Source organism: Camponotus floridanus, unplaced genomic scaffold (genome assembly GCF_003227725.1).
Source record: "Camponotus floridanus strain SB8 unplaced genomic scaffold, Cflo_v7.5 scaffold246, whole genome shotgun sequence".
Classification (NCBI taxonomy): Eukaryota; Metazoa; Arthropoda; class Insecta; order Hymenoptera; family Formicidae; genus Camponotus; species Camponotus floridanus.
Window position 1 is genome coordinate 51,510 of NW_020229377.1, and position 27,980 is coordinate 79,489.

The following is a 27,980-nucleotide window of genomic DNA, read 5'->3' on the forward strand; positions in this document are numbered from 1 at the left end:
ATTACATAGTTAAATATGTGATAAAAAATTATAATGTAAAAATTCTTAATAATAATTCCTAATATTAAAATTTTTGACAGAAATGCAAGAATATTGTATAACTTAAATAAAGGCACTATAATTTATTATTATATATTAAACACATATTGTTTACAGCATGACTCTCAATATATTGGAAAATTTTGTAATGAAATTTAAAGGGAGTATAAATGACAAAGTACAGCGAAAAAACAAGGTATAATCGATTATAAATGAGAAATTGTTCTAAAAGTACATATTTAATCATTATTAATTCGCTACCTATTTAACATTAATAGTATGACAATATACGATTTAGGTGCTATTAGATATTAAGATTATAGATATGCATATAATAAAAAAATTTATAAAATTAAAATTTTTTATATAAAGTTAATCAATGTCAATTATAATCTAAGTTATATGAAAATTCCTTGAAGTAAGACATCAATATTCGTAGTAGTTTGTAAATTATATATATTTCAAGCATTTATGTTGGCAAATATATTGGATATAAATTTAAAATATTTGTTCATATTTTGCTAATGTTTTCTACAAATTATATTAATAAGAAAATGTTAATGTACAAACATACATAGATTCCCAAATGAATTCTTAAATTATAAACTGTTTAAATTTTGAATTCACGTATTACACAAACATTTTATTGTCTATGTATGATATATATAAAAAATACATGTTCTATTCGGGGCTAAATTTAACGAATTAGTATTTTTATAACTGTATAAAAAATACAAAAGAAATAGAATATAAGAAAAGATTTATTTTTGTATATATGTGTGTATGTGTGTATTTTATATTTAATCACTTCTTTTCAAACTATATATATACAACTATAACTATATATATACTATATATATACAAAATAAATTAATTAAAAAATTGCAGTTATATTTATATGTTTCATATTGAACGAACCTTGTCTTCGATTATATATGATTTAGAACTTTTCTATTGTTCAAGAAGGTTGGATTTTATTTTGAATTTATTCGTTCTAAGCGTTACAATCACGTCTCTTTAAAATTTAAAGTCAACTAAACAAAAACACTAGATTTTATTTTAGACTTGACATGTCATCATCTTTTTAAAGTTTAAAGACAAATTGAAACAACTTTCAATAGTTTTACCTTGAAGAAATGATATATGTGTCAAGTTAAAAAAGGTTATTGATTTTGGTCATTTAGTCGCGGTTTTTCAATAGCTTAAAAAACATATATAGCCAAATATATATATAATCAATGCTAGGTCTATCTTTATACGTCTATGATTTATACATGCTAATTTCTATGAATACTTGCTAATTTCTATGAATACTTACTATGATTTATACATGCTAATTTCTATGAATACTTTCAAAATATAGAAGTTTGACTTATTATTTCTGTTTTATTTATCAAAATCAAAAAGCTGTTCAACAAATTTAAATTATTTATCAGGCCTTGATACGATATAACAAGACATATAATAAGGTATTTTCTTTAATGGAAATAAATATTTTCAAATATATAGTTTTGTATAAAATTTCTCATTAGAAATGTAAATTAAAAAGAGATAATTTATTTTTTATATGTTTACATTTTCTGAAATAAGGTATAAATGATAGAAAATAGAAATAGCAAATAGAAAATGTAGTGACATTTTTTATTAAAATTGATACTTTTTTTAAGTTTTAATTGTTTTTTTAATTTTAGCTACACATACACACGCACAAAAAATTGAATATGAATAACATTAATATTTTTATATAATGTCATTGAGTATCAAAAAATATCAAATAAGTTTTTCCTCACTAATAAATTTTTATTTAATTATATATATTTAATTATATAATTAATTATATAATTATATATTTTTATTACAATAGAAATCATAGCTGATTTCTATAAGATATTAAGATATCGAAGTAATTTTTTTTCATATAAAGAACTTATGAGATATAATAAATAAGTATTTTCCTTTTGCAAAATTTTTAAAAATGTATTGTCATTAAAATACTGTAATTTTTAATGAACAAAATCAGATTAATTTGATGAAGAGAAATTCTTCGAGAGTTTGAAAATTTTACATAATTCTAAAAAATAAACTGGATTATATATATTTGTAAACAATTTAATTCTTTTAAGTAAGTTTTATTTTGTAAAAAATTTTTGAATAATTGAATAAAATCTCTCTCTCTCTCTCTCTCTCTCTCTCTCTCTCCCTCCCTCCCTCCCTCTCTCTCTCTCTCTCTCTGTCTCTGTCTGTCTCTCTCTCTCTCTCTCTCTCTCTCTCTCTCTCTCTCTCTCAGTAAAATCATTGCTATACGTAGTTTTACAAAAAATATTTGAATTTATTAATTCTGAATTCTCGATCGATTAAAATCGAAATAAAAATACAATGTTTATCCAATTCGATGAATTAGTTTATAATAGATAATTCAATTGTATTCTAAAACTAAAATCAACCAGCAAGAATCAAAGTGCAATGTTCTTTGCTTAAGAATAAAAAAGAAATACATATTTTATTATTTTGTATTAAAATGTAAATGTAATTTATTTTTTGTAGCAAAGTCGGAAATCTTCATTGATAATATATTATGTTTCAGAATATGAACTTCATATATATATGTATTAATATGCAAATGAAGACTTATCTTTTAGTAATATGGAAAATCATCGATAATTTTGGCAAAACTGAGAATTCAAAATGATTTCACACATAATATATATTTACATTACTTAAATACATATTTATGTTATATTTTATGAATAAGCAAGTAATTACTTATCTTTTTGTATTAATATCAGAAATCATCTTTTTTAACAACTATTGCAACTCAGAATAAACTTTGACAAAAGAAATCGCATGCCAATTGTATCAATAAGAATTATAATGAATATGACTGCGGCATTTCCGGAGATATATCAGCAACAATGAAGCTATATAAACAATTTTATCAGCATAAATTTCTTAAGATTAATTTGCCTCTCATATCTCAATAATATGTAAATTTTGCACAATCTTGATATAGAACTTTTGTAGAAAATAATGAATCACATATAAGCACATAAATTAATAAGTACATAAATTTTATTACATTATATTTTATTTATTATTTTATTACATTTTATTATATAATTAAAATAATATGTTAAATTATATAATTAATATGTAAATAATATGTACAATTATATAATTAAAATTTATATTATTATAATATGGTTATTTTAATTAAACATTTATTTATAGAATTTTAATTAATATTTATTTATAGAATAGCAAATTATTAACAAATTAAATTATTATCAAAAGAGACATACAAGATGTTAACTTCATATAATCTATAAAAATACTGCAGAGATCAGACTGAATTGTATTTATCAAGCAAATATTAAGGTTTATAGCTGCTTGGACAATAATGTCATATAAAGCGAATCTTGGTGGAGAATAAAAATAAATAAATGTCGCAAATAAAAAAATTCATGCAAAGTTATATATGACTTTAAAAAATTCAAATAACTTATACATGGCGTGCACCTATACGTATATGTAGGCGTATCACAGATGTGATTAGCGCAAACACGCGGCGATCTTTGCAACCAGCGATCTTTGCCATTTCAATCACGTGGACCATGCTTGAACTTCAGCCGAATATAATTCATTATGCAGTCTGATTACTGTAATCTATTAATGGTACATGACTAATTGCATGAACATAGTTCATGTGAATCATGTTCAGTTATACGCGAAATATTATGATGCATAAAAATTGTTATTTATTCTTTCTTTTCAATGCGATATAATAGCAAAAATTTTTATTCATAATACAGTTTGCAATACGATACAATCGCACATGATTATAAAAAGATGCTAAAAACATTAAAAGATTAAATTAGAATTTGCATAACATGCAAAATAGAGATTACAAAATTACTTTTTAAATTTTGAAAAATTCATTTTATATATGTGTTTGCATATGTGATTATATTATGAAATAAAATTAGGAGTCAAGCATTTGAAAATCGATATTCATGATTTTTTTATTATGGCTCAAGGCATAAAAATATTTATATAGTCGTTAACTATCTATAATCTCTAAAGTAATTAACATAATCTCTAAAGTACTAATTGCCTTAATATATTCTTCTGCGATACTTGTTTACTCATCTATGTTTTTCAAGTTAGTTTTCTCATTTATCAATTATTTGCAAGTGAAATAAGTCGAAAAAGAATTGCTTATTGTCTTGTCCACTAAATATTACTATGTGACATATTTGAGCATGTTCCAGATAAGATAGTTTTGACTCTTTTATTTAAATGCGATAATTTCACATACAAAAAATAATATAAAAATTATGCAATATCATTATCACGCGATTGAGTTTATGCGATAAAAAAGTCTAATGTACCAAGGAGTGCAAAGTCTCCTATTCGGAATTTTTTATATTTAACATATTTTCGTGCTCAATACGATACACTTTAATCTTGTCTGCGAAAATCACGCCACCGCTAATCGAGTAAATATTCAATTTTTTCAATAATAATTCTTAAATTATTCCGTTCCGTGCGCGATTAAATATATGATTTTTATAATATATAATGTTTGTTACTAAATGTTTTTTACCGGTCATAATGTACCATAAATCTATAGCAACATATGTAAATTTACAATCATCTATATAAAACAAGGATGAAGCAAAAAAACTTACTTGTATTTTTTATTCGAAACAATATTCATTCACACCTTTTGATATTTTCAATATGAAATGACGTTTACAATTATATATTAAATATAATCGATATAAATCTTCAATTTTTAGTATAAAGCGAAGTCTATGTTATTTGCTTGAAAGCTATTTTATTTTATGCTATTTAAATTTAGAAATACTAAATAATATAAAATTATATTACTTCACGATTATAAATTACTTTGCGCAAAGTTACAAATCTGCATGGAATCACATAAAATTATAGATTTCATTTCGTACAGATGAAAAGTCTCAGATAATGCAAAAGTTTTCTTTACTCAAAAAGTTACAAACTTATATTGATATAAAATATATTAATATAATTATATAGATCTCATCACACATGCATGCATTTCTTGTAAGTACCAGAGTATCGGATAAATCTTAAAAACTTTTAAATCCATGTAAAATTTTTCTCAACTTATATATTCACTTTTTAATTTTAAATATCTTATTTAAAGATCTGTTTCTTTGTTAAATATGCGTATGCATAATAATATCTAACTGAATTCAATATTAAATATTTCATTATCAATCTAAACTTCACTTTGTACACATTTATATTCAAAAAAAAAAAAATTAAATCAAATTGAAAATTTTTAATAAGTTACTCAGAATTACGATTTCCACAATATGTCAAAGACATATGATTTTCATATAATTTAATATACAGTGAAAAAATTAAATCGAAAATTAAATAGAAGAATTAAATAGGAAATTAAATCCTTTGTAAATAACAACTTATCAATTCTTGATTTACAAAGTTTGGATTTAATTTCCTATTTAATTCTTCTATTTAGAGAAGTAATAAATGTTTCTTGGATATCAATTAAAAAGCAAAGGAATTATTAAACTAATTAACTGATAAAATTATCAAATAATAATATAATAAATAGACAATGATTAAATTAATAAATTAATTATTAAGTAAATAATAATTAATATAAAAAAATATATACTTATTAAAAATCTCAGCTATTTTAAATTTATTAATTTTGACATCAAATTTGTATTCAACAGTTTTAAAATTTTTTATATATATAGATATAAACTAAATATATAATTATATAGGAATACACAGACGTATAGACAAAAAGTATAAAAAGTTATAAAATAATTAATAGATTGCTTTTAATTATTTAATTATTTGTACAAATGTAGTAAATGTTATTACGGAATTTTCTTATTAATCTTTATAAATATATTCTTTTTTAAATGTGAAAATGCTTCTAATATAGATATTTAGTTATAAATAAAATATAAAATTTTTCTAATATATATATGTATATATATATATATATATATATATATATATAATATGATAAATTATGTTACAATATTTTAAACTAATTTTTAACTAATTTTAGTGGTGTGTCAAATATTTCTAAATTGTAACATAATAAAGTATTTTAGAAACTAAATTTATGTTCAACATGAAAAAAGTATACAAGAAATAATTATTTTCTTTATCTTCTTTGTCTTCTTTATATATATATATATCTTCCTCTTATTAAATAATATAATTTCAATGAATCATTAATTATAATCATTAATTTTATTCTTATTAATAATTTTTTGCCTTATTTATAATTAATATATTTATATTAATATATTTATAAACAATAATTATATTTCACATTAATATAATCATAAATAATATATATATATATATATATATATATATATATATATATATAGAGTATTTATGATTATATTATATATACGTATGTGTGTGTGTGTGTATATATATATACACATACGTATCATTAATAAGCGATAATCCGCATCTTTGAAGCCGTACACGAAGATGTCACGTGCAAATTGCCGGCTCCGTTATTTCGCCAAGTGACTGTATGATGTCGCCAGTGGCAGCATCGATAGTCTCTCTCTGTCTTCTTCTTTCCCTCTCTGTAAATATTACCAATAATATTTAACTCTCGCCGCGTGGTACCGGTCTCGCAGTTTCCTGTCGTTCGTTGTCGTGACTTCGTCGCTCCTGGTCTCTGGATCGTGCGTCCACCTGTACAATTCACCTGTATCCGCAGACAGCGAAATTAAGCGACGACGAAACTACCAGCAGAAAGAATAATCATTGCACGTTGGCGGGAAAGAATCACGTTTTGCTCAGCGTGTCGTCCCAGCGAAAGAAATAATTCGTTACTGCCTCCAGCATCCAAAGCTAGCTGTGAAAGTTTATAAGAAGAGAGGTAAGTCGATACGAGATTTATCTATCTATCAGATTATCCTCCTATCAAATTAGTCTACTCTGCTTTGCCAGTGTCAATCACTGCTTTTCTTTCACCCCCTTGATATGGCGGCCAATCACGCTTGTCTTTCACGATACATGACCGTAAACGTGTCCGAATAAAATTATCGAATTTTTATGGAATATATATATATATATATATATATATATATATATATAAAATTTAGAAATCATATATTTCCTCGAAATAATGAATCATGTATGTGTTCAGAATAGATATAAAAATTATCATTCATTAATAAATATATAAATTATCATTCATTATAAACCTTAAATTCTTCGCGTTCAATGCTGAAAATATTTGCACGTTAATAGAAATAGAATATATGATAATATTTCTAAGAAATAGAGAATTTTTGTTACGACTTTCACAAGGTTTTATGTATGATATATGGTCACGCGATGATACGAGATTTATCTATCAGATTATCCTCCTATCAAATTTCTACTCTGCTTTGCCAGTGTCAATCACTGCTTTTCTTTCAACCCCTTGATATGGCGGCCAATCACACTTTTGTCTTTCGCGATACATGACAGCAAACGTGTCCGAATAAAATTATCGAATCTTTATGGAATATATATATATATATATATATATATATATATATATATATATATATATACGCGTTTTCAATGCTGAAAATATTTATACGTTAATAGAAATAGAATATATGATAATATTTCTAAGAAATAGGAAATTTTTGCTACGACTTTTATAAAGTTTTATGTATGATATATGGTCACGCGACATACACAACATATTACGCAAATATATTCAGTTAAAATATATGGCTGGGTGAAATAAATAAAGTATATATTAATTATTGATTTCGTTAACGGTAATTCTACTGAAATTTTAGTCAAGAGAGGAGAACATCATATTACAAGAACTTGTAAAATTATATTTTGCATCACATCTAAATTATTATTTATACAAATTTCTCAAATGTTATGTATCTACATTAAATTTTTTAATGTTGATTTCATTATGAATTTTCAAGTGTGAGGAGAGACTTTTAACTAGAATAATTCGAAACATAAATATATATATATATATATATATATATATATATATATAATTTTTTTTTTCTTATTAGAAAACGGTAATTTATTTTTTTCAAGAAGATTAAGGTTAATAAGATGATAATAAAAGATATTAAAGAGAGAAATTATGTTACTTTATAGATTATTACTTTCAAAAATTGATAAATACGCGGAGAAAGTAAAAGATATTCGAGGAGAAAAATATAAGAAATTCACACACATGTACATTTTTATAAAAACTAAAATAATCAATCGTTTCATTCTCTTATATGGTAGAAAAAGAATATCATATATGTAATATAGTATGTAACGGTTTTTGTATGAAAAACAAGAAATCGGTTATCCTTCATAGCCTTATGCTTATCGAGAAACTTTCGTAATTTATAATAAAAGTTGCGCTTTTCTCGCCCACTCATAATCAGTCTCAATCGTGGTTGAACAATTTCTCTTTGTTGTTAAGTATATCCCTCGAGAAGTAACAAAGAGAGAAAGGGAGAGAGAAAAAGAGAGTAGGTGGTCTTTTGTGTCATGCTGCGTGTGTATTCTCAGCGTACAGAGTTACGTGACTCTCTATTTCTCATTTAAATAAGTGTAAAGATTTATAGAAGTTAAATTATAGAGACCGTGAAAACATGGCTCAAGAGAGACAACTCGTATCTATAATATATGTAACGTGGACGCAAAAAATTGCAAATTTATTACGCGAAGAAAATCTTTTTTATTGCTCGAAATAATCATATGTCCGAGCATTCAGTACAATATAGTTTGTAGTAACTATACAAATTAATCAGTTTTATTCTGTTTTTTTGTGCAATCTGTTATTGCATAAATTCTCGATTCCAATATCGCCTTATTCCATGTAATTTCTTTAATAAGATTTTTTCTCTGATGTATATCAATTCTATCTTGATATATATAATCTTTTAATAAGATTTTGTCTTTCAATAATATAATCGTTAAAATAACTTTAGTATTAGTTTAGCATTAAGTTTATCAATAAGTCATAATAATGTGACGTAAAAATGAATATGGTAAAAAAAATAACTCGTTATAAAGGTCGGGATTAATTATAATTCGATTGGTTATATATACTTGTGTTCAATGAAATAAAATAAGACGTTAAATACGGAAAATGTATATCGTTATTATACATACTTTATTATTAGTTATGCTAGAGAGAACTATGGACTGCTTCATTAATGTGTAGTTAGTTTGCACTTTGCAAATCTAAGAATTAGACATTATAATTGAAAAACGCTGTTAATATCATTAACACAAGGTGACATATAAAATAGATATTAAAAAACATTCACACACACAAAAACACAACACACAAAATGATTCATATCAAAAGAATTACAAATGTCGTATTAACTTTGATTAGATTTTGTTGAATTAATTAATCATTTCTATAATATAAAAAAAATAATATTAAAAAAGTTATGAATGTTACATTAAGTTTAGTTATTAAGTTTTGTTAAATTGGGTTTAATTATTTTATTATATTATTATTACTAGAAAGTATTATTTGTTCTATTATATTTATCACTTCGCAAATATTATTTTACTCTATAAAATGCTCCAATTTTTACTGACAATGAGTTTGAAGCTTATGTTTTGTTGTGAAATGTTTTATCGGGGAGAAAACGCAGTTTCATTTGCAAAATAACCCCATGTTATTGCTCTTCAACGCAAATAAGTGTTTCCTGTTACATCGCTCTCTATAAAAAGCACTCATTGATCGGGTTGGGGAGCTAATTGTTTGAATAATCGCTGGGTACGGTTTGAATATACATAGATTATCGGAGTTATTTCGATATTATTTATTATAAATGTTAAAAAGACTTGAGAATAGTATAATATATTTTAGTATGTAGAAGATTTAACCTTTGGACTGCCGGCACTTTTTCATTAAAATAGTGGTCTTTTATTCCCAAAGATTTTTTTATATAAATAATATATACATTAAAGTGGCTTTCGCGGCAATCTAAAGATTAATGATACATTGTAGCAATAATTCAATCAAGCAGAATTATTTGATAAATTAATATAAATGATGTTGATTTTTCTATCATTATTTTTTGCTTGGGATCTGACGCAATATTTTTTGCCTTTGTTTTGTTTCAGTTTCTTGTTTATTGCACATAATTTATTTTTTTAAATGTATACATAAAAGCAAATAAGAAATTGCAAAATTTTTCAAATCATGACAGGTGATTTTGCTGATATGTTATGTACATGTAACTAAAATATATATTACGATTTTTATTCCATTGCAACCACATTGACATCATTCTAGCTTTCAACTCACGTAGATGACTGATATTTAAAACTTCTTCAAAACAAGCGTTTCATGGAATCAATTATAACAATTAAAAATTAAATTTCTAAAATAAATTCAAATTTGTTACACTTATACAAAATTATTATTTCGTTTTCATATATTTTATATATTTTCATAACATATCAGAAACTCAGAGTAAGAGAGATTATTATTTCGAACTACTTCCGCGTAAATTGTTTCTATAAACGTATGTAAATATAATACCCGAACATAAATTATATGTCGGGCATATTTCTTAACAAAAGTTCAGATTTTTTCCAGGTTTAAAAAGTTACAATATTACATGAATATATGAATTGTCCGATCGATCTTATATGAAAGTTTACAAAGCGATGTAATTTGTAATGTTGCTGGCGAAAGTACACATGCATTCGCAGAAGAGATTCTTGTAGGATATAAAAACATATCAAAATGAGCGGATTTCAAGTTTTTGGTTAAATAAAATTGACTATTAAAATTCAGAGAAATATAATTTATTTATAGTTAATTTGTGCATTCTTTCATCTTTCTTATTGGCATACAATTTAAACAGTTAATTATAAATGTAAATTACTTTTTACTTGCAAATTGTGATATTAGTAATGTACATTCCGAGTAATTCAAAATTTATATTTTGTTTAATTAACTTAAAAATTAAATCAATTTATTTTAACATGTAAATTAAAATTTTAAATAAATTGAACATTTTAAATACGCATAAGGTATTTTTCAAATATAAAACAATTAGAAATAACTTGAGCAATTAAATAATTAAACAAGATACTTTTTTAATTTATAGCATTTTTATAGCTTTTTTAGTTTATAGCGTTACTAATGGTTTTAATATAAATCTATACAATTATTCTCGCAGATAAAATATTTGATTTTAAAAAAATTGATTAAATAGATAAAGCAGATTTATCAAAATCACGCTTTTTTGGTATTGAAAGACTTTTCAAACAAATATTTTGAATATAATCTTAAAAGAGATTTATCAATATAACCATATTATATATTTCTTCCTATCACAACGCAAATGCGTGATCGGCCGGTGTGCCAAGCAGATTGAACGCCTTACGTGATGTAATGCGCACGCATGAGGAAGTGAGATGAAACAAGACGTGCGGTTGTTATACACGTGATCCTTTTATATACGATCCATACAAGCATACTCGGCCAGTTAACGTTTATATTGCACATCGTTATTTATAAGCGTATTATTTTAAAAATTCTTTGTGTTATTAAAAAATATTGTTTAAACGTGCAAAAATATAAAAGTCGATTCATATTACGACACAACGAAATTTTCTTTTATAAATATTTATTCATCGCATTTGCAACATAAGACATTTACATGTACAAAATATCTTTAGAATATTTTATCGTTTGTACTGTCGTTTTCTATCGTAAAATATGAGCCAATTTTTACAAAAATATTTAAATAAAATATAGCTATTTTTAAATCTGTAGTAGTTCGACCTAAACTCAATTCACGAGACGTGAGTATGCATGTGTGAGTCGGCGGCGCACTCCAAACCAGCTGTTCGATCATACGAGCCGCTTCAGACCAATGTGCGATCAGACTATTGCCGGCGTAGTGATTACGTGACACGCACGCGCACGCGCATTGTACGAGATTCGCACACGCATGGACACAGAATCATGAATACATCTTTAAATAAAAATTGGAAAATATTGTTATAAGGAGAGAAATTTTAAAAGTAAAAGAAGAAGCGAGTGATTAACGTTGTAAAGATAGCAGCGAGCTGACTGCTTCGAGATTTTAAGATATATTCAACTATTTCGTCTGTCACAAGCATTCGTTGGTCCTCTGATCCCTAGTAAGAGGTAAGAGATGATTATGTAACGAATGAGCATGCATATGTGACAATAGCGTATACGTGGCGCGGTGTACGTGGGAATCCGAGCTGAATGACACATCGTACGATGCACGCATGATGCAAGGGTCAAGCATTGTGGTCACCCGTATGATTAGCATGAATTATTAATAAGAGTTCACGGGTTGTGAAACAGATGAGATAGGAGATGATACAAAGCTGTTGATGAATTATGATTTAATTATCTCGTTATCGTACTTTGTACTTATCAATTGCCATTCGTGAATCGCATGATCCATCGGATGATTTATATGCATATATGTGTATGTATCTATGGATACATCTATGGACTTTTATACGAATAATCATGTAGAAACACATATGTGTATGTATACACATTTACATATATATTATAGTTTATATATATATATATATATTGTATTATTTATATATAATTTATATTATTTATATAATAATTTATATTTATAAATATATTATAAATATATATTTTTTTGTTTTATATAATATATATGTAATTTCATGATTTGAATATTTTGAATGCTTAAAAAATATTTTTTAAATTAATACGAGATTACGAATTAATCGAGATGTTCCGTTTAAATGATGTAAAAGTTTTCTATATAAACTACAAATAATACTCGTTAGTTCGGACAATTTACAATATCAGTAGTGCAGTACGGTTAATATAGGCGCAGGCGCGCGGTCGATACTTGCTGGAAGAGCAGAACGCGTGGCGTCTGTTCTCGTCTCGTCCGTCTCCATTCGCCAATTTCAGGTGGCGAGAGTCATATGATGCGATCCCATTGGCTCAGACGATCTCAGCTGAGGTCTGGTACGACTATCGTACTGAATTGTTTTCCTGAAGACCACTGCTCCCTATATAACGGTCATCAATGATCCAGATGTTAGAATGAAAAAAATGGCACGTGCAATTTTTGAGATCTTGAGAGAGATTCGTTTAGATTGCATATCGTAATTACATCTATTTATTCGTATAAATCTCTATTTTTGTTTTTAATTATTATTTGTTAAAAACTACCAATATTCGAGAATATACGTTTCGGAGTTATAGGACATATTTCGAAAAAAATATTATTTTAGTAGTATTTAAATTTAGAATCAATATTATTGAAAGATAAAATTAATTTAACAGTAAAATTACGAGCGTTTTTTCTAAATGATTTTTCTAAATGAAGGCGAGAAAAATTGAACTTTTATTACATCATATGACTGAATTGTCATCTATAAAAGATAATGGCAAGAGTTTTAAATTGCCAATAAATTTTTATACATTTTCTAATATGCAAACGCGATAACCATATGTTAAGTGTTACTATTGAGTGGCATGAGTACTAAAAATATACGTGGAAATCAGATACTAGCACACGTTTTTCTAATTCCTATTTTATTTTAGAAACAATTTGATATAATAACAATGATGCAACAAGCAAAAAAATAATATTTATATATTTGTAAAAATAACAAGAAAAAATACATATAATACATATTTATTTTTTTAATAAATTTATAAACATATATATATATATATATATATATATATATATATATTAATAAATACTTATATATATTAATAAATCTGTATTGCATATTCAATATTTTGTTAAGATATTGAATATATAAATATTGAATATGCAATACATGTTTTTATTGTATGTAATTTTTAGTGATAAAAAAATAAAAATGTTGTGCAAACGCTTAAATAACGCTTATTTTACGAAAGCTATTTAGTTTTTTCAGTATATTTGCGCTTAAAACTTAAATAGCTCTGTCTTTTTCCTTAATATAAATGAAGAACATTAAAAACAGTAAAAAGAATGATAAGAAAATCTTATTTTAAAAAATTGTACAAAATATTTTTAAAAATATTTTCTTTATATTTTAAATAAAAATATCTGAAGATTAAAGAATTTTCAGAGATTTTTTAAATAAATTTTGATTAGGTACCCTGAAAAAGAATTCGTACTTTTTTATTTTTGTATATTATCTGAAATATAATTACCTGCATCAGAATTGATTTCATTATTGCGATTAAATTTAAATATTATAAGAGATTGTATATTATTACTTTTAATTAATTGTCTAGTTATATATTCCTGTTAATTATTTTTTATAAACAAATTACATGTGTTACATGTGTTATGCAAGGTCATTAGATTATTTCGAGTTGTGCGTATCAATTAATAATGTTTACACAAATGCATGCATATTTTTATTAGATAAGAGAGTGTGCATTGATTTACTTAATAAGCTAGAATATTACACTGATTATCTGCACGCTAAGTTACACAATTATGGTCATCTTAAAGAATATCGAAGGACCTAGAATTATTTTGTTATATAAAATGAATAGTCATTAACTTACGAAACATGACAATAAACAACAAGTTTTTTTATCAATCGAAATTATTAATTTCCATTGTGTTTATAGTATTTTTAAATTTTTTTTTTAAAAACAAGAAAAAACACTTTTATCTTTATTTTAATTAGATATGAATTTCACTTAATTATATTGTAATTATACACCAAAGCAAAATTAAAATACGTCATGATTATATTTATCAGTGTGTGCAATATATGTGTGATATGCATGCATCTATATATATGTATTTCCACCATAAAAACTAATTTTACATTATTACAATTTATAAATGTTATTTAAAAGAAAAAATTATTATTATTACTATTATATAGATTATTACTATTACTATCATAAAAAATTATGTCTTAAAATAAATATTAAAATATGCTAAAATAATTTAATATAGATATTACAGCAATAAGGCGCATTATGCTCTTCCTCTCTCTCTCTTTCTTTTCACATACACACATATATACACACAATGACATGTGAAAATTCGAATATTACACTTTTCTTGTCTATTAAAAAATGTTTATATTGTATTTTTGCTTATTTAGTAACGCGGAGATTTTCCAAAGAAAAGTAAATTAAATTGATTACATTGAGTACGCTGATAATAATTGTATGCGTTTATACAACTGTTTGATAAAGATGCATATATAGTGTTTATAGATAATCCTGAGTATAGTATGAATGTAAAGATAATATTTTTTTGTCGTATCATGATCGTAAATTGAATGGTCATTGTGCTACGATAAAAATGATTAGTTCTGACGCCGTATAACCTTGGCAATGACTGAATAACGTCTAAACGAATCTAGTTTGTAAAATCTTCAACCTTGTTATTATCTTTAAAGTTATACCATAAAAAATATAAGATAAATGAGAATCAATTACATTATATGTATAAAACACAAATGTGTAACATGAATCAGTAGAACGAAATATGTCACATTTTTTGCATTTTTTTTACATTTCATTAATTATGTAAACGAAGTGGAAGACAAAGCTTAGTCATATGTAAATTTTCAAACAACTGTGAATACATATATACATATATGTGATGGTTTATATACATATATATATATATATATATATATGTATGTATATAAACCATCACATATATGTATATATATATATATATATATATATATATATAAACATCACGTCGTTTGACAATAAGGCGAGTGCGATCAGCTGATTCTCAATCCGATCACAGACGATAATTATTATTTCGAATAAAAGTAACAAATTTGTATGAAAGAGGAAACGATAGTGCACACAAAATATTCCTTCTCATCGTTCCATGCACGCATGAATTTAATTAATTTACAAATGGAAGAAAAATACAGTTATTTATCAATTTTGCAAGAAAATCTAAATATATAACGTGACTAATAAATCACGTGCAGTATATAGACAATACTAATGAACAGGATGCTGGAGAATGACTATCCATAGCATACATTCAGAATGGTCAATGAGTTCACCTTTTAATAATTTTCTAACGTCATGCATAGGGTATATATGTGACTTAATTGTGACAACCGATTTTTTCTCCTTCGATATTTTAATGATATATATATATATATACCTGCATCATTAGTATTGTCTATATACTGCACGTGATTTATTAATTCCGTTATATATTTAAATTTTCTTGCAAAATTGATAAATAACTGTATTTTTCTTCCGTTTGTAAATTAATTAAATTCATGCGTGCATGGAACAATGAGAAGGAATATTTTGTGTGCACTATCATTTCCTCTTTCATGCAAATTTGTTACTTTTATTCGAAATAATAATTATCATCTGTGACCGGATTGAGAATCAGCTGATCGCACTCGCCTTATTGTCAAACGAGGTGATGTTTTTGCGCAAGCGGCGGGAACATCGTGGCCGGCGTTTCGGTGCCGCGCGAGTCTGCGCCTGGTTGACGTCCGTCGAGGATACGGGCGATAGTCGATAGTTGGTTAAGTCCTCGACCGGTTAGCATCCTCGGTCACGTGCAAGAATATATTTCGTTTTCGCATATCTGACGGAATTGAGGGCAACGCCTGCTGGCTTACGATACTACGTACAATACGCCGGACTACGGTGATTATATACACATTAGTATCAATATCCATCGAGGATTCGTGAATCAGCTATTAATATCTGGATAGTCGATAAAAAAATCAAGCTCGAGATGGTTAAAATAAGTCACTGACAAAAAAATTTTAACGTGTGCTCGAAATAATTCGAGTGTCCGCTCATTACCCGTAGTTATGTACTTCCTCATTGTCTTAGGTTTTAGAATAATGAGTGCGTCATGCGAAGTCATTTTCTCTCCGCAGGTTCATTAGCATTACCAATAATGACTTAATGTAAACACATTACACGTGGTTTATTAATCACGACATTCCAGGGAGTGTAAATAAGTGAAAGTATGTTGTATGAGCTTTGCAACATCAATTTCTGATTTAGGCAACGAAATCAGCTGAAAGCTTTGTCGTGACTTTACGATACTGGTGAAAGTCTTACAGGTGTTATTTCCCCACAGAGAGAATCGCTGTTTCCAAGCACTGATGATCAATTAAATCAGCGAATTGTACATGATTAATCGCAATTTTTCCACATTTTTAGACTATAATACATATTGCTTTGTTCGTAATGTTATCATTCTTGAGCTCTATCATCTTCCACTAACAATTTCGAAAAGCGATAACTATATATAAACCTGATAATATCTAAATACTCTTCATGACATTGTAAATAAAAAAAGAGAGAGAGAAGCATACATTTTGTATTAGGCTTGAATTCATATTCGTCATTATTGGTATATTTTTATTACTTGTTTTTTCGCAACATACAATCACCATGTTCGTTCATTCTATGCTTGCAGGACTTTCGACTGTAGTAAAACTTATTATTACGACGCCATGACGCGAATCATATTAGCTCCATCAAATAACGGGCCATATGCAAATATGATTATCGAAGCGGCGGTATCGGCAAAGGAGCTACTTTATGCTCAATGTCGGCTTTCCTTGCAGATTATTAACTTTATCAAAAAATTGAGCTAATTATAATTTTGCAATAATATATCGCGATAATATTTCGTATAATATATCTCATATCTAAAATTTGCTAAAAGTTTTTGTTTTAAAAAAATTAAAAATTTTAAATTTTTGTAATTAATTATATGGATGATTATTTATTTAAGAAAACAATATGAAAATTTAAAAAGATAAACGAGAGAATGTAAACAATTAATGAATAAAGATAATAATTAGGACTAAATTAAATATAATAATTTTACAAATCTATCAAGACTTTTATTTGTTAGATTTAAAATATATAATTTGAAATTTATATCATTGTTATCATTATATCATCATATCATCATTATTTATATATATTATAATGATATATTATACATGATAATATCTAAAATATATAAATAATATGTGAATAACATAAAGTTTAAGTTTTTCGACGTAAGCAAAATGCGAGATTTATTATTTATTATGACAAAATTAAAACGTTTTATAAGAAATCAAATGCTGAAGACAAATCTCTTACATTATTGTTAACAGGTCTTTTGAAGTAAGCATGGCGCCGAATATAACCAGCACACCGACAGGAGTACTCTTTGAGAATGAAACTTTGACCGAGTCACAACTGATGGAGGAAGTTAAAGAAAAACCAAAATATGTTAGACGCATTGTGTGGAGAAATGTGGCGATTTTTATGTACTTACATCTTGGAGCTCTTTACGGAATTTATCTATCTTTCACGTCCGCCAAATTAGCGTCTGTCATTTTCGGTAAAGTCGATTTTATTTCATATACATATATATATATGTCCTTTAGATCAACATTTTTAATTGCTCGTCTTGCTATTTGTAATTTATGAAAAGTTAAAACTAAAAATAATTTTAATAGTAGAAGGATTACAGTAAACAATTATTTTCTCTTATTTTTATAATAATAACTGAAATAAACTAATTAAGTAAGTCTAATTAAAGTAAGCGTCAGAAATGGAATATTTTTCAAAATTATATATGAGAGTATGATGCTATTATATAGTATATATATATATATATATATATATATATATATATATATATGCTTAAAAAATATAATAATATTATAAATATAATAATTTTACAAGTCTATCAAGATTTTTATTTATTGCATTTAAAATATATGTATAATTCAAAATTATATTATCATTATTATTATATTATCATATATCAGTTAATATTATCAATATTATGAATAAATTGTAAATAACTTTCTGATTCGCATTATCAGTTTTATATTTTGTATATATGTATATTATTTGTGTGATTTAAAAGAATTATTTGTTTAAGATAACACATTATGATCGATATTACTTTACGTTTAATATCATGATTTTCTTGATTACAGCAATTGTATTATATCAACTATCAGGCATTGGAATCACGGCCGGAGCTCACAGATTATGGGCACATAGATCCTACAAAGCCAAGTGGCCTCTTCAATTGTTGCTCGTGGTTTTTAACACTATAGCATTCCAGGTGCGTAATTAAGTTTTCAGAGGAACTATAAAAGAGAAAATTTAATAAAATTACTTGTGAAAAAAGTAGGATATATTGAATGATTTAATCATTAATTTTTTTTACTTTAAATTAGAATATTAAAAACTTTGCTAGAAAAGGTTGTAGTTGATTATAGATATATATTTAACAATGTAGTAATCAATCGAGTAGAACTATGATAGAATCGACTCTGCAGCTAGTGAAACGTAAAGAATTCATGTCGATGCGGTGATGTCGAGCATAAAACATGCGTCGCGTGTAGGTAATGGAAAAATAGCATGATCCGCGCTGTGTCGTTAGAGATTGGCTAAACAAGCGATCCGTTGTTATGGAAAAAATATTATTCTCCATAAACTCGAGAATGTAGGTGGCACATATTATTTCCGCGATGGATCAATTGATAAAATATAAGCGAACATATTCAGTATTTTCATACATAATACGAGAGAAATATATAAATATAGAAAACAATATAGATGCGAATTGAACGATGGAAGTATATTATTTTTTGCTTTGCATGAACAAAACATATTAAAGATCCTTTATATCAATGTGATATACAAAAATTACATATAATATTTAATTTAATTTTTTGGAATTTAGGATGCTGCGATCGACTGGGCCAGAGACCACAGAGTTCACCACAAGTATAGCGAAACTGATGCCGATCCACATAACGCTAAGAGAGGTTTCTTCTTCTCGCATATAGGCTGGTTACTTTGTAAGAAGCATCCGGAAGTTAAGAAAAAGGGCAAGGGAATTGACTTGAGTGATCTTGAAAGCGATCCTATATTAGCATTTCAAAAAAGGTATGTGTGTTGATATTGAGCCGAATGATATTTCTTTAGTGACATATGTATAATAAAAAATAATGTGAATTTTGGCTTATTTCAGATATTATGTTGTGTTGATGCCATTGTTATGCTTTATTTTACCCACTGTCATTCCGGTTATGTGTTGGAACGAGACATGGACGAACGCTTACTTCATTCCCACTGTTCTTCGTTATGTCTTTACGTTGAACATGACGTGGCTAGTAAACTCCGCGGCACATATGTTCGGCAACAAACCTTACGATAAGTTAGTATTGATCAATTAAAACACTTACAAGTCGAATTTCATGTATATATCATTTATTAATTTTTATATATCATTTATTAATTTTTTTCGAAGATTTATCTTGCGAATTCTATTTTTTATTTTTATTTCTCAAATTTGCCTATTTTTTTATCATGAAAAATTTGTAATATAATTGTTCTCTTATATAGATATATCAATCCGTCGGAAAATAAAAGTGTCGCTTTACTTGCTCTTGGAGAGGGTTGGCATAATTACCATCATGTGTTCCCCTGGGATTACAAGACAGCCGAATTCGGGAACTATAAGCTGAACTTTACAACGGCTTTCATCGACTTTTTTGCGAAGATCGGTTGGGCTTACGATTTGAAAAGCGTGTCTGAAGATATGGTGAAGAAACGAGTAGAGAGAACGGGCGATGGCAGTCACGAATTATGGGGTTGGGGTGACGAGGATCAGACGCAAGAAGAGAGGGACGAGGCGATAGTTACGTATTATCACACGAAGGAACAGTAAAATCATGCGCGAGAAATTCTTTCGATTAGAATTCAAAATTTTTTTCCACGATAACTCTTCGTTTATATAGATTTATATAGACAATGATTCGATCATTCAATTAAGCTAGCCTTCCGAGTCTCATTTCGATGTCGTATATTTCGCTTTCAGCATCGTTGCATGATTATTTGGCGGGTTCCATATAATATATAGCCCCGGAAGGTTTGATGTCGGGCAGGAAACATAAATCATTCTATGTAGTATCGATAGTATTCGATCTGCTCGATAAAATACTTTTATCTACTTTTGAAATGGAATTAAATCAAATTGTATTCGAATTATATTACGTAATTATTGAATAGTTTATATTATTCGTATGATTTTTAAGACGTAATTATAACGAAGATATATACATATATATATGTATATATATTTGTATATATAATATGGAGGAAACAGGACTATATATAATTGGAATCAAATGTATTAATTTTGTACCTCTTAAGATAACGCGCAAACAATGATAATGCAATGAAAAGAGAGAAAGAAAAAATGTATAAAATACCTTTAAATTTCGTTTTTCATCTTCGTAGATAAATTCATCTGTCAATCAATTTTTTTATAGAAATTATATTGATTATTATGTATTAATAATATTATAATGTATGAACGAAAATTATGGGAATTTGATACAGATACATATGTATAAAAGAATTATTTTTTGACTAATTTACTAAATTGACTAAATTGTTGTTTAATTTGAACGTACAATTATTGACTAAAATTGAAAGTTCTCAAAATAAATAATTTGTTTTGTAATGCGCAAATCTGGATACCATCTACGATACTATCTCGGCGATCAAAATCGATTTTAAATAATGTTATGATCACTCCAAAAACAACAAAATGTTATCTGTAATGATAAAAATTATATTTGTTTCTTTTCTTTTTCTCTTTTTATATAACGCATATTATAGATACAAAAATTTTTTTATTTTTTTGTGATGCGATAAGATATTTATTTCTTTACACATTGAATGCATTGCAATTTTATTAAATGTTTATTTTTCATTTAGTACTGTTTCTCACTTATTGTATTAGTTTATAAATACCATGAATGCGATAAATAAATTACTTGTGTTTGAAGGACAGAAAGAAATTTATGAATATAAAAAAAAATTTACGCATTGGTAATAATAAAGAGGATTGCGTAAATCAAAACAAGTATAATTATCAACTCTGTAATTTGCGACTTATGGATATGTATAATGACGTTTAATAGTAACAATACATATTGTTTAATTAATATCTAGAAATTGACATCAAAATTCAAGAAATAATTATTGCAGTGTTAATAATATAAAAATATGGTGAAATAAGATGAATTAAAAATTAAATTCTTTTCAATCTAAAATCGAACTTACCGATATAAAATAAATTTTATTTATTTTTTTCACACAAAATCGTGTATATGAAAATGCAGAGCGTTTCATTTTGTGATATTCAAAACAACTGATTAAATGTTTTATTAATTATAACATTTTTGTATGATTTTTTTACAGACGAATTTCTCTATTCTAGAAATCTTCCGGGATTGAGCTCCTCCGCTATTATAGAATTTTCTTTTAATTACTTATTCTCATGACATATAACCGAATGATAATATCGTTATTTTTTATTGTTGCACTATCTTTTTCTTTTTTAGAATAATCACGTAGAAAACATGTAATAGGAGAACAAGAAAAATTTTAGTTCTTTTTTTTCTTTTTTATTAGATTACTTTTTTATAGGACGTAATTCCTCGCCTTCGAATTTCAGATTACTGATCTAACGCGAAGAATCAAAAATATAGTAAAGGACGCAGGTGATTCCTACTATAAATTAATTTTCTGTGACAATCGTTCTAATATTGGTTAGTGCATTAATTTTCAATTTGATGCTATAACAAATTCCTATGTTTACTAGGTTTCTAGGTATTTCTGTTTTTAGGTTTATTGAAACTTCTAGTAGTTTTTATATTACTTTTAGTTCTTGATATTTAAATTATAATTCTATTTATTCCAATTTATAACATTTAGTCGAATATCTAATATATATTTAATCCAATATATAACAAACACGAAAAATGATATTGTCATGATTATGCCGTCAAGAACACACAATTATTGATATTATTATTATTAATTGTAAGAAGAGTCGCATGATTCTATTATATTGTATTATACATAATGAATTATGATATTAATAATTAAAATAAGATATTTATGTTTAAATCATTTTAATAAAAAAATATTTTTAAGTAAAAAGAAACATATTTTGTGTGCACATTGCTTTCTTGTTTTTAATATCTTATACTTTCATAATATTAAATTGTTATACATTTTCAGTTGCAACAATATAGACATTCTATGACGTTATAAAGTATAAATGATTATTCGGTATTTTAATCTTTTTTTATTAGTTAAATTTATTTTTCAATGAATGTCATTTTATATAATGTATATACATATTTCAATTCAAGAACGATACGTCACGAGTGGATCATGATCGAGAAATGTATATAAATTAGATTTATATTGTCTTATTACAATTTTAATAAAATGTTTGTTTTATGTTTGTTATATATTAATAATTAATGTTTGTTATATATTAATTCCTTTTCTTCAGGTAATAAGAATAATCATAAGTTTTGAAATACATCAAAAAGTGCTATTTTTGTGCTACTTGGGTAATAAATATACAAAAGATTTTGTATTTTAATTGACATTTAAAAAAATCGAAAAAAATTTTAATTACATATTTTTTATTAATTCGCGACATTCTTGCGAATTTATTTCCCTAGTGATGAAACATTAGCTTCTCCTTGTAAGCTGCTGCCTCTGCGTTTCTTTTCAATTCATCTTTAGCTTCTTCTAATGTCATCTCTGACATGGCAACTTTACAAAGAGCGTCTCGTACTTCATTGCTGGTAGTGGTCTTCATCTCATTGATGAGTCCGAGTTCGCGCCACATTTTGATGATAAAAGTGTTGAAACCTCTTTCATAAGTACCAAATTCGTCATTTTTCCAATCCCAAGGTAGCTGGTAGTGGTAATTTAGCCAATAAGATTTTGACAAAAAGAATACAGAGTTATCGTCAACCGGATATCTGAAATGTAAATATCAGTTGTTAGAACCAAATGAAATTAACTTGCTGTGCAAAAGATTGTACTAATTACAAAGAAGATATATAAAATATGATTATTTATCAAGAAAGATAAATAAAGAATAAATAAATACTTTTATATGGGAAATTTTTTATCAATATAAAAATATATATTTAATATAATATATATATATTTATATATTAATATATATATATATATTGATATATATATATATATATATTAATATATTAATATATATATATATATATATATATATATATATATATTTTTTTTTTTTTTTTAATTTTATGAGTATATGTGTATAAGTGTTATTAATATATTAAATCGAGAAAAGCATGTAACTAAAATATACGAGAAATTACATGAAATTATCATCATATATTATCGTTTATAATATATTATTGTTTTGTTTAATCTAAAAAATAAAAAATCGGTTTAAACTTGGAGAATGTGTATTATTTTATCTTTGACAAAATAATAATTTATACATAGCATTTATAACAAAATATCCTTGTAAGATTTCGTTAAGCGCTATTTATAATATATACCATCCCTATTGATAATAATAGTACTGTGACTCTTCGGTATCTTGAACAAGACTTTATAGAAAAGTGAGATGGTATCAAAAAAAGATATTAACTTAGCTCCTCTTTCTAGTCCCCAGACTAACAAGGCACTGTTTACAAGCCAAGAAATGTTTGTAGTTATCATCAGTCGTGTTGCACCAATGATCAGAAAAGAATTAACCAACGATTCACCCCAATATTCCATAGGCACGTTGATGGGTAGTAGAAGTCCAAACACGATAAAAAGTATCCAATAAAACCTATGTAATACATTTATTTAAATATGTTTTATTTAAATATGTGAATTGATATATATTATAATGAAACAGAATATATGAGAATATATCCAGAGAAAAATTATATATATATATAAAATTTTCTTATATGTAATGTTAATATATATACCAAATTTTTCTCTCTGGCATATATTATGATATAGAATTTTCTGTTCATCCAGCTCCATACTATTATTTAAATTCTATCGTATTATAAGTACATATATGTGTATAAATAGCCCTATATTTCGTATTATTTTTATTTAAATAAATATGTGTATGCTTCCTATGTTCTTTATAAAGTTTCTATATAAAATATTTGAGTCATATTGAAAAATACATACTTTCGTTGAGTCCAAACATATCCATCCGCTTCAACATCGCGCATGTCGATGTCTCTTCCATACTCTTTTATGTCAGAAGGTGTTGATAAAATATTGCTAATGAAATGAGAATAAAAAAATCCTTTTTGATGATTATACGGATCTCTTTCAGTCCCATAATATAGATGATGCATTCTATGCCAAAATACATAGTCTTGTATCGGACCCTGAAAACAAACAGATCTTTATGATTATTATTATAATTTTTATCATATTTTTTATGTATTTACCATTAAAAGATTTTTCAAAGTAAATGCTAGATAAAAATTTTCAGAAAATAATTCTGGCTTTAGTTCTGCCTTCCATTATATAATTTCTGGATAGTCATTCCCTATTGTAAATGCTTATGTTTAACATTGCATTGACTTACTAAATACTAATTAATCTAGCGTTTATCATAATTAATTATATAATAATACATATATATATATATATATATATATATATATATATATATACATATTTGTTATATAATGTTTCGAATAAACATATTTTTAATTACATAATAATGTCATATATAAATGACATCAATAATAATTATACTGCGCGATCATTTTTTATATAATATCAAAAATATATTGAATATAATAACACTCTTCTATCCTTTCGTTATTTCAGAATAAAAGATGTAAAATTAAAGAAAAATATGAAAGATCATTAAGAAAAGGCAATAAATTGTCTTTTAAAAAATAAAATGGGAATGAGTCTTAAGCGATTTGTATATATTAATAAATAATATCTAAAACGCATTACATTAATGAACGCACTACAAAAAATGCATATAAAGAACTGTATCGAAAGTAATGTGTATTATTGCCATAATGTAAAAGAATCTTTTATTCTAGAAATTATTTTTTACTAATTGGTACGATGTTAAATCATTTGGATATTAATATATAAGTATTTTATTGGCATGTAAATCTTAAAATACTTACTACGCCTGCAAGAGTATGTGCTAGCATAATGAAGAGTTTAAGTTGCGATGTTGCGGCAAAAGTTGAATGTGCATATAATCGATGTACACCGGCTGTCAATGCTATGGAACTCATCGTGACGAGGAATAAAACTGAAATCAGCGAAACACCAAACCATCTGTTAAATAACTATCAGAATTTATCGAGAGAAGAAAATCATGTTGTGAAAAAAGATATACATATATCAACAGAGGATTTGAAGAATATATTTAAATCTCGTATTTTTTATCTAATAGAATATTTAATTGTAACAATCGTTAATTAATAATATTGATATTCTTTTGAATATTACAATGAGATTCTTATTCCAATCATCTCAAAATAAACAGATCTAGAATAGAGAATTAACTAATTCTATTTATACATGTGTGATTTTTTGATTGTAGTTCTATATAATAATATGTAAAAAATATGCATATACTCACGATAAAATACCGTAATCCATTTCGCTTTGGTAAATAGAAAATACATCCCGGCAATACCGAGGATATGAAGGTATAGATAAAAAAGAACAAGAACCCAATTTACAGATCGCTTTTCTATTTCTTTCTTAGTGCTGTTCTCTTCTTTTTCTTTCATGTTGATATCACAATTAAAATCCTGTCACAAAGAACATAAAGAATGCAAAGAATGAATATATGTGCAAGAAATTAAATAGTATTTGATAACATTTGTAATAGTAACAATTATAATAAATAATTATTACATTTCAAGTAATTAATAATTATTATCTTTGCTAAGAAGTTGTAATACATAGAGAATTTCATACGTATAGATATTGATAAATTATTATGTATACTCAAGGAATGATTGAATTAAAGATCTTTTAAAGATTTTTGAAAACCGAAATTTTTTAACTAAATAATGAAATTGAAAAATATATAAAACAATAGAAACTCTTTCTTCTCTCGAAAAGTAATTATGAATAAAAGTCAAATTGCGGAAAATATCAAAACTCGTATGTATATTTTTTTTAATAAAAAATAAATATCTCTGATATCTTACTTCTCGAGACAGTTATGTTGAACGTTACACTGAAACTACTTCGGAAATAAAATTATGGCAAAGCATCGTCGAGGATGTTTTGGCCTTACGACCCTATTTGGAATTTCATTATCAACAAAAATGAGTTACTTTTCCCTAGTCATTTCCTGTATTCAAAACTTTTATGCCGTTTGTTGGTCGTACACAGATATTATGTACATTGAATTTGTTGCTTATCTTCATGAAATTTCTTGTTTCTCATGCGTCACAAAATTTCTTGTTTTTCTTCTAAAAATTTCATATTCATGTTTATAAAGTATATATCACATATATTTAACAGATTTATGTGAAAGCTTTGGAAATGCGGTTATGAAATTAAATACAAGTTAACTAAATATATAATATAATTAAAAATTAACTAAATATACAATATAATTAACAGAGAACTTATTTTTCAACTTGTATTTATACATATATGCTATAGGTATAAGGTAATTATGAGAAAAAAATAAGTCATTAAAAAAAATTATAATAAAATTGAAATAAACATTTAAAAAAATCGTATATTATTTTAATTTATTTAAAATATTTGTCTAATGCATAATTTATTTGCGCAGTAATTTATAAATAATATAAATTAGTATAATTGTTGCGAATCTTTCTTTTTAACAAAATGCATGATTCATTTCGATTTATTTCAAGCAGAAATCAAAGCAATACAAATTAATTATTCTTCAATTGCGATTCTAGCAATAATTATTTTCAATGCAGCAATAATGTTTAAAATCAGATACATTTTAATTAATTTTTTGTGGATTTAAATGTAATTTGTTATTCGGATTAAAAATGTATCT

At 25.6% G+C, this 27,980-nt stretch overlaps 2 protein-coding genes across 4 annotated transcripts; one reads left to right on the forward strand and one right to left on the reverse strand.

The window, feature by feature from the left end:
* Nucleotides 1-6,704: 6,704 nt before the first annotated feature.
* Nucleotides 6,705-20,806, forward strand: LOC105256918 (acyl-CoA Delta(11) desaturase). 3 transcript variants are annotated; one of them, XM_025409162.1, is made up of 6 exons: nt 6,705-6,973; nt 18,217-18,446; nt 19,054-19,184; nt 19,809-20,014; nt 20,100-20,285; nt 20,474-20,806. In XM_025409162.1, exons 2-6 carry the CDS (start codon nt 18,233-18,235, stop codon nt 20,796-20,798), a joined length of 1,062 nt encoding a protein of 353 aa, XP_025264947.1. In that variant the 5' UTR covers nt 6,705-6,973; nt 18,217-18,232; the 3' UTR covers nt 20,799-20,806. The 3 variants fall into 3 exon arrangements, with proteins under 3 accessions (XP_025264947.1, XP_025264949.1, XP_025264948.1); XM_025409164.1 differs by lacking the exon at nt 6,705-6,973 and adding an exon at nt 12,223-12,247; XM_025409163.1 differs by lacking the exon at nt 6,705-6,973 and adding an exon at nt 16,574-16,735.
* Nucleotides 20,807-23,091: 2,285 nt separating this feature from the next.
* Nucleotides 23,092-27,196, reverse strand: LOC105256919 (acyl-CoA Delta(11) desaturase). The gene is made up of 6 exons (XM_011267200.3): nt 27,148-27,196; nt 26,568-26,742; nt 26,104-26,234; nt 25,130-25,335; nt 24,585-24,770; nt 23,092-23,925 (listed from the first exon to the last, which is right to left on the reverse strand). The coding sequence occupies exons 2-6, from the start codon at nt 26,719-26,721 to the stop codon at nt 23,616-23,618; spliced, it is 987 nt and encodes a 328-aa protein (XP_011265502.1). The 5' UTR covers nt 26,722-26,742; nt 27,148-27,196; the 3' UTR covers nt 23,092-23,615.
* Between the last annotated feature and the right edge of the window lie 784 nt (nt 27,197-27,980).